The 8,535-nt window shown below is 48.3% G+C and overlaps 3 protein-coding genes across 5 annotated transcripts; 1 reads left to right on the top strand and 2 right to left on the bottom strand.

Moving 5' to 3' along the window:
• Positions 1–1,624: 1,624 nt before the first annotated feature.
• On the bottom strand, positions 1,625–2,570 carry LOC112876395 (17.8 kDa heat shock protein-like). Its single transcript, XM_025940496.1, has one exon. It carries the CDS (start codon positions 2,491–2,493, stop codon positions 1,822–1,824), a length of 672 nt encoding a protein of 223 aa, XP_025796281.1. The 5' UTR covers positions 2,494–2,570; the 3' UTR covers positions 1,625–1,821.
• A 465-nt stretch (positions 2,571–3,035) lies between these two features.
• Positions 3,036–6,190, bottom strand: LOC112878808 (uncharacterized protein At1g26090, chloroplastic). The gene is made up of 8 exons (XM_025943029.1): positions 6,044–6,190; positions 5,713–5,965; positions 5,293–5,436; positions 5,137–5,211; positions 4,872–5,059; positions 4,601–4,766; positions 4,119–4,520; positions 3,036–3,390 (listed from the first exon to the last, which is right to left on the bottom strand). The coding sequence occupies exons 1-8, from the start codon at positions 6,130–6,132 to the stop codon at positions 3,259–3,261; spliced, it is 1,449 nt and encodes a 482-aa protein (XP_025798814.1). The 5' UTR covers positions 6,133–6,190; the 3' UTR covers positions 3,036–3,258.
• LOC112878807 (pentatricopeptide repeat-containing protein At1g77360, mitochondrial-like) lies at positions 5,987–8,476 on the top strand. Of its 3 annotated transcripts, XM_025943028.1 has the most exons (3): positions 5,988–7,515; positions 8,082–8,107; positions 8,203–8,226. In XM_025943028.1, the coding sequence occupies exons 1-3, from the start codon at positions 6,090–6,092 to the stop codon at positions 8,209–8,211; spliced, it is 1,461 nt and encodes a 486-aa protein (XP_025798813.1). In that variant the 5' UTR covers positions 5,988–6,089; the 3' UTR covers positions 8,212–8,226. The 3 variants fall into 3 exon arrangements, with proteins under 3 accessions (XP_025798811.1, XP_025798813.1, XP_025798812.1); XM_025943026.1 differs by lacking the exon at positions 8,082–8,107 and having other exon boundaries at positions 5,987–7,515; positions 8,203–8,476; XM_025943027.1 differs by lacking the exon at positions 8,203–8,226 and having other exon boundaries at positions 8,082–8,169.
• The last annotated feature ends 59 nt before the right edge of the window (positions 8,477–8,535 follow it).

The raw sequence follows: 8,535 nt of genomic DNA, 5'->3' as shown, positions 1-8,535 counted from the left end.
ACGGGAATCTGTGACCTTCTGCATAATTTGTTCCCTTTCATTTCATCCGATCACTCGAAACTGCTCCTCAACATAGGGTGCACATGGGAATCACAGCTAGAGCCGAATCCTGCATCGTGAGTCTCCAATTCAATTCCAAATTCTCAAACTGTTGTTTTGCCTTACCCTTCATCTCTTTATTCCCCTTCGAGAAGCTGCAGGTTTCGATGATGTTGAAGTGTAGATTGTGTTCTTGCTTGCTACAATCTGGTTTGGATGCAAGGTTCTACATTATTAGAGTAGTGCTGGTGCAGTAGTTGCAGATTTGCGTGCACAAAGTTTCTTAGAAATATTCCACTTTTCTTGATTCATCAGTAGGATTACACTAACAACTTGTTTGCTTTATTTAGTAGATTTGCTAGTACCTAATCTTTATGTGCGTATTTTTTCTCAGGTAAACATCAAGTAAATATGATCATAGGGCAATGTGTCAAGACTCAAGAGTATCTTGTCCTTGCTACTATAGCTAAATATTTTTTGTCCGTTATAGCGTTGCGCTGCATAGATTGAACTAACATTGTTCACATATTAGGAGCCTTTTTTGTGTGTGCTTGGCATTCTTGGGTCAATTATCATACAAAACTACATGAGTTAGGGTCATATTTGTACCGTAATTAGTATGTTTTGAGGTTGGCTGCACTAATACTTTGTTCTATGTTGAGATACGAGTAGTTTTTCCAGTAGATGTTGGATCCATATTGAGTGCATGTTGATATTGAGGCTGTGTACTAGCTTCATATCATCTGGAACCTGTGAGCATGCTTCATACCTCAGATAAATGATGCATGTACCTGTCATTGTCCAAGGAAATCAACTTTACAACCCTTCTGCAGTGGGAGGAATGTCTGGCCTGGCATGTTAACTTTACCAAGCAAGGCTCTTTCAAGGCTGGGCATGTCGCACAACCTCGGGTGGTATGGTCAAGAAGAATAGGCGAACCGTAACAACTTCAGTTTTGTTGTTTGTGCTGAATTAGGAACCAACTTCTTTTTTATCTGAGATAAAGTTTTGATACGTAGTCTTGAAGGTTAAGACGCCGAATGATTTGTTCCCCAATCACTACTATTAAATCTTGTGACAGTCCTTGATATGTAGTCTGCGACTTGAATTTATCACTGATTGTGCATGTATATTACTTTTTTCCATGTGGGCCATGTAGCTAGGAGGTTCCCATATGTGAAAAACTAAAATTAGTTTGCGAATCTTTTTGGATTTTCTCAAGATTCGTATTTTTACCGTTATCTTATTGGAGTGCCTGTATTATTATTATTTTAAGTAATTACTTGAGGTTTAAAAAGTTTGAGGTTTTCTATATTTCTAGTGTTTTTTTATTTCTTACTGCAGTTTCTTTTTCTTTTTTTCTAAAAAAATGGCGTGTTGCTATAACTGGACGTGAAGTGGCTTGTGACTCCGTAGTGCCACTGGCACCTCATTTCGACTTGTCGGCACAATCCACCTATCTACATTGATGCACGCACCGACTCATTGCAGGATACACCACATTCAGCTGGAACCTCAAAAGCTTCATACCGATCTTGCTACAAAGGAAGCAATAGAATATACAGGTCGCCGCCACGATCACAAATCCAACGAAACAAAACTACTGTGTAAACACGCAAATTATACTGTACAGGCAAGCACACAGATCCACATCAACCTATGTACATTGACGCGAACACACGCACCAAACTTCGCAGATACCACCACAAGGATGATCATGCATTCATGCGTACGCCCCTGCGCGCTCGCGCACATCCGGATCGTGCCGGGCTCGCGGTCGCGTCAGGGCCAGAACCTGCAGCACGCGGGCTTGTTGCCGCCGTGGTGCCGCTTCTTGCCGCCGCCCTTCCGCTTGGGCACGGTCACCGTGAGCACCCCGTCCGCCATGGCCGCGCGCACCTCGTCCGCGGCCGCGTCTTCCGGCAGCCGGAAGCGCGTCTCGAACGCGCGCGCGCCGGGCCTCTCCCTGCAGTGCCACCTCACGGCGCCGTCGCCGGCCTCCTCCTCTTCCGCCTTCTCTTCCCCGTGGACCGCCGCCTCGCCGTCCTTGGCGTCGGCGTCGTCGTCGCCCCGCTTGCCGCCGCGGACGCGGAGGATGCGGCCGTCCACCAGCTCGACGGCCACCTGGTCCTTGGCCAGGCCCGGGACGTCCATCCTGAACACGTGCGCGTCCCGCGTCTCCTTCCAGTCCATCGGCGGCCGCCCCGCGTCGCCGGCGCCGGCGTCGGGGAAGAACCTGTCGAGCAGCATGCGAGACAGCGCCAACGACATGCTGGCCTCAGCCTTCCTGCTGGAGTGTGGAGTGTTGCTGGACGTTGACTGACGACAAGTGTCAAGCTCGATCAACAAGTGGCGTACTGTGCCTCGCGGAATTTGCAGAGCGCTCCTTTTATAGGCGCCGGGCCGACGGCGCGGTGGCCAGAGAAAGATCGAGAACGCGCGCCCGGCTTCCATGCTCCGGCTTTGCTTCGTCTGGTTCTCTCTAGATGGCGGGGCAAGTCGCCGCGGGGCACAGCGCGCTCGCGGGTACGGGCTTCTTCTGGAACCATCTCATCCTCAGATGACCTCCTCGTCCTAAGTCCTGACGATGGCGACGAATCCATGCCGCTGGGCCCCGGAGGTCAGCGAGAGGGCTCCTCGTGGAAGAAGGGCCCGTGGTGGGCGTTGAATGGTCAGCCTTCCTTGGACTCCGGGTTCACCCCCTGAAGGCGCGCGCGCCTCATTTCTCTATCAAAATCGAGGCCATAAAATCTGAGAAAAATCACCGAGGTAGGTGATACAATAGAGAAACCGCAGCGCACAATTTCAAGCTCAGACATAACCTATGCAGGGAGAGCTGAAAAGGAGAAAAATCTAGATGAGACAGTGGAGTTCTGCTGCTAGCCGGAGCTTCAGATTCAGCAACCGTTTGAACAGCGGCTCTGATGGATCAACGCTATGCGCGTGCGAAGTTCAGAGGAACGCCGCTCCTCCCTGATAGCGAAAGCTGTGCGAAATTTGCAAGATTACTCGAGTATCGCGTGCCTCTTTTTCAGAAAGAGTAGAACTGTGCAGTTTTACAACGACGTCTTTCAAAAAAAAAACTTTGCTACAACGAAGGAACACCACGAAATTCAGACTGGAACCAACACGCAAATCCGATCTAGTACTTCTTATGATCGGTGGTAACTGCCGATCTGAAGTGGCAGACACAAATCCGAGCCGGTGCCCGTTAGTCTGCTACCGGATGCTGACAATGAGGTTCCTGTCAACAAACTTGGCGCCTCCGACCTTCCCCTGCATCGCCGGTGGCAATTTTATGACGCGCCTCTGGTCTCCGGCTTCGATCAACAGTTCGGATCCGCCTCTATACTGCGTTTTTCAGATGAAACAACACATAAGTAACTCCTGAGTATCAGCATGAATAATCATAACCAATTATATTCAATGATTATTGGTGTTGTTTGACCGAGTTTCTGCAGAACATGTCTACCACCAAAGATTGTCTTTACTTCAGACGACTATGAGTGAATGTCCCAAAAATGCAGATAGTAGGCATTAGGTAACCACATGAAAAATATGCTTAAGATCATTCTAGCGCATGCAAAAGGGCATAAATACTTGCGCATGGCTCATGCAATTGAATTTTCTATAGGTTTGTAAAGACAGGTAGATAGCAAGATAGCCGCAGAACACTGAGATCCATTATGCCACTTAACAAACAGTACTCGCTGAAATGCTTGTTGATATAAGCATTCCAAATGAAACCACGTGATGACAATGTAAATGTAGCAAATGTAGGTCAACTTCTACACAAACGAGATTCCTTTAACATACAAAAATGTGGATAGTCATGTGGTTTCATCTAAATATTATCAGGAAATTCAGATCTCAGGTCCTCTTTTTTGTTGTTACTTTTTATGGTTCCACATCTGCATCAACACAAGGCATGATGGAACAATGCAACTTTACATCAAGCAGCATGATCTCTGGATAATTATAACTACTAATAATTTTATTGCGAGACAATTTAACCTAATTAATTTTGAATAGTAGTATAAAAAAACAGATGTGATAGAGAGGTAGATCAATGGTCTTACTTGATACAGCTTGATTTCAGACTTATCAAAGCCTGGCATGAAAAGGGTTACCGATTTCTGAACAGAATCAAAACTAACTGAAGGATACACACGGGTGGACGTATTCCTCAATTGTTCCTTTGTGTTTTGGCTCAATAAGCTTAGTGCTCTGCTCCAATCTACAGAAGAATCATTTGAGACAAATGGAAGAAGCGAGAAAGACAACGGCATGAAATTTTGTGCAACTTCTTGGTGCATTTCAGAAGGGTCTTCAGTATAACCAAATGCCCCACATATTTGACCGCCAGCTTGAGTGGTACAACCCCAATATCTTAATGCAGAGGATACAGCTATTGATCTCTTAGGATCCATGACAAGGAAGCACGCAAGGTTTGAAGGATTGGCAAACCAAACCGAGATTCTCTGCATAATTTAGTAACTTTTAGATAATATCAGAAAATGTATGCATTGGGTTTTAGCCAAACTCTACTGTGGAAAGTTACCTCAAGAAGTTGTTCGATTTCATTCCATATTTCTGTACTCAGTCTCCCCTCACTAGTTTTACCATTTGGCCTTGCAGCATCATATATTAGTTTTAGTAATGAAGGAGAAGCCAGCCTTCCCATGTCAGTCTTCTCAGCTAGGTCCCTCACATACCTCAAGTAAGACCTGTCTTTGTGTAGCGCAAACGATAAGTTTAGAAACTTGACTTTTCTTAAGGAAAATTAGAATTGTGACTGAAGCCAAGCTTGGCCAAGAAAGTAGAACCTATACCTTGCTCTGTCAGTAGCACCTACAAGCCGTAGAATTTCCTCTGTATTGTTGCAATCATATACTACCACATCAAATTCTGGTTGTGAGCCACTCCTTCCAGCTGAAAAGAAGTTAAGGAGCTTCTGAAGAGCTAAGACTGAACAGATCGAATCCATTCCAGGTAAAACTCCAAGCTCCTCTCCTACAATCTATCCCAAGAAAAAACAGCAACCAAATTGAATGCTTGATCCTCACCAGACATGTTATAGCAAAGTTATTCACCTACCCCTTCAAGGATTCCTTGAGTAAAATTGACCTGCGCATCTACCTTCTTCAACCGGTCAAGGGGTTCAAGCAGCATCTATGATTTAAGGAGAAAACATTCTTCAACATCAAGATATATTCCAGTACATAAGAGAACTCTTTCAACAAAGTATTTTACCTTACTAGTCTCTAGCTTTATGGTTGAGAGATTGGCTGCGCACTCTGTCAGTGAGTTCCCAATCTTACAGCCCATCAATTGCTCTGCGCTAGGATCCTGGGACTGTGTAACCAGGCATGTCTTGAAGCCTTCGCTTGCATAATACTACATGGGGAAGAACATAACACAGGCAATTTGTTGATGAGTCATAACCGGTATAGTGTGAGATGATTCATACAGCACCATCGAAAACAACTCCAATGTATGACCCTGACTTGTAATTTTACAGTATATTCAGCTCGATGCTGTTATCCACAGCAACATTGCAGATTTACAGTCCAATTTTTAGCATTGATCGACGCAGCAGCGAGCTCACACAAAAACTACAATTTGCCATCGACATAATGACGAAGACGATCACGGGAGAGAGCAATTTTTCACCTGAGCAGCGACCGCGGCCGCGGTGGTCTTGCCGGAGCCGCCCTTGCCGAGGAAAGTCACCAGCTTCGGTGGCGGGGCGCCGCCGGAACTGGCGACCACCATACGCCGCCTGCGGCCTCTCCGGTGGGTCACGGCGTGGGTATGCCTCGCCGAGACGACCAACGACGGCGACATCCGCCGTCTCCGCGCTCGCCTCAGCGGTTTGGTTGGGATTTCGGAGGTTCCAGCTTGGCCTTGACCTCTTCCGCTGCCGCTGTTTATAAAGATTAGCCTAGGCGGATAGGACTCAGAAAAACGCACAGAAAAAAAAGAGAGGAAAAGGTACGCCCACCTCGGCAGCCTTCTCCCCGATCCATCCCCCACCGAATCCTGCCGCAATGTCCGACCACCGGGCGAAGCGGCCGGCCGACGCGGCGGCATCGCCGGCGGCGAAGCGCGGCCGCGACCCGTCTGCACCGGCGTTCCCCACGTACAACGAGGCCCCCGACTTGCCGGCTAAGATTCGCATCCTCTGCGAGGCCCTGGCCAAAGTGGACTCCGCCCTTGACGTGGACGCCGCGCTCGACCACGAAGACATCAGCGTCACCACCCACGACGTTGAGCAGGTGCTCCGCTTCTCCTACGCGCACCCGCGCGCCGCCGTCGCCTTCTTCCGCTGGGCGGGACACCGGCACCTCGGCCACGAGCACTCCCCCTACTCGTGGAACCTCGTCGTCGACATCCTCGGCAAAAACCGCCTCTTCGAACCCATGTGGGAAACCGTCAGCTCCATGCACTCCCAGCGTCTGCTCTCGCTGGCCACCTTCGCCTCCGTGTTCTCCTCCCTGGCGGCGAGCCCCGGTGGCAACCCGCTTAAGGCGTTCGTGGACATGTCGCGCTACGGCATGACCCGCGACACGCCGGCGCTCAATTCGCTCCTCTCCGCCCTTTGCCGCGCCAACCGCCTCGACGACGCCCGCGCTGCGATCATCGTGGCTCGCGCCGAGGCCGGCACGCGGCCTGACGCCGACTCCTACGCCATCCTCCTCGAGGGCTGCGAGGCTGCAGCTGATCCGCGGGTTGCGCGCGAGGTGTTCGATGAAATGGTGCGCGCCGTCGGCTTTGATCCTGACAACGTGCCTGCCTATGATTCCTTCCTCACTACACTTGTTTCAAGTGACCCCTCCACGGCGCTACCGGAAGCTATGAAGTATCTGGCATTCTTAACTGAGCGTCGTTGCTCGCCAGGAGAGAAGTTCTTCCGTGCTGCTCTTGCTGCACACCTTGAGGCACGCAAATTGCATGGTGCAATAGTGCTTTGGAATGAGTTTGTCGGACATCGTGGGCTCGTCCCGGATATGGAAATGTATAACACAATGATCATGCTGCAGGGCAGTCTTGGGCATGCTGAGGTGATAGTGGAGTATCTCGATGACATGGCCTTCAATGGAGTGTTCCCTGACTCCGGCACATATAATTTGGTTCTCAAGTTTTTGCTCAAGGGGAGGAAGCTCCGGGAGGCAGCAGCGATCTTTAGCGAGATGGTCAAGAATGAGCTTTGGCCAAATGAGGAGAACTGCTCGCTTGCACTTCGCATGTTCTTGGATACACATGATTGGGAGATGGGGATCAAGGTCTGGAACTGCATGGTGGAGAATGGCCTGCCGCCATTGGAAGAGAGTGGGAACATGCTTGTATCAAAGCTGAGGGATGACAGGCTGCCTGAGGCATGCAAGTATGCTGAAGACATGATTGATCGGGGTATCAAGTTGAGCTCATCAACGCTGTCGAAGCTGAAGCTGAGCCTGCAGAAGATTAAGAAAGGTGAGATCCATGATCGCCTACTTCAAAAATGGAAGGCGCGCTAGTTTGTTGAGATCTCTTATATCAGTTATGTGTGTGTTAGCATGATTAAAGACATGTGAGATCGTTTCCTCTCTGTTTAGTGAACAGCTTTGTTGTGCATTTGTTGCTCAGAAATTTAGTTTCAGTGCAGTTTCCAAAAAATGAGATGCACCGTGTACCATGTAACATATCAGGAGAGAGTGGTTTGGTATCTTAGACTTGAACCTTGTATCTTAGACTTGAACCTTCTAACATGTCCTCTCTTTTGTCCTGAAAGGATCATTGCCATGACGCTTTAGTTAATCTTTTTCTTAACTAAATGATGTTTTGGTGACTAGAGAGGGTCATCAGTGAGCAAGATGCTAAATCCAGCTAGATCTGACAGTACACGTGTTTGGAAACTGCTAATGTTATTGTTAACATTCATCCGGGAATGGCATTGAGCTCCTAAAGAAGTGTGCCGGAATTCGCCTAAACGAATTCTTATGTACTGCTACGCCTAAACCAGCTGTGATGGACATTGTAACGTGAAATCGACAATGCAGGTGCCGAGGAAAAGCTGGTACAACCGGTACCGTTTTATCAAAGACGAGTGATGCTGAAGTGATATTCAGTAATGTCAATACAGCAGCATTGACAACGCGTTTTGTATTTTTGTTTCTTCAGATTGCATAATTCAGAGTTTGAAACACTTTGGAATCGAAAGGCATTACAGTTCTCCTGTACGGCCGCGCGCTACTTCGTCCGTCGTCGGCATAGGCTGTAACCCGCTTCAGCATCGCCTGAGCCTGGGCTGAGCTGAGCATCGCGGCATCGGTCGTCAAGTATGCTCATTTTTGGCAGGGGCTAGCATTAGCACAGGAAATGCCTCTTGCTCTCTTCTCTTCGTCATCCAGATGTTCTTCTCTTCCCAGTTTTTCCGTCATGATCTTCAAAAAGACAAGAACGTTCTTCTTGCTCTTGTAAAATAACAGTAGACGCAGCTATTCAAGTTGATCT

The sequence above is a fragment of the Panicum hallii genome, chromosome 1 (assembly GCF_002211085.1).
Source record: "Panicum hallii strain FIL2 chromosome 1, PHallii_v3.1, whole genome shotgun sequence".
Lineage (NCBI taxonomy): Eukaryota > Viridiplantae > Streptophyta > Magnoliopsida > Poales > Poaceae > Panicum > Panicum hallii.
Note: the sequence above shows the minus strand (reverse complement) of the source record. Positions and strands in the feature narration are given on the sequence as shown.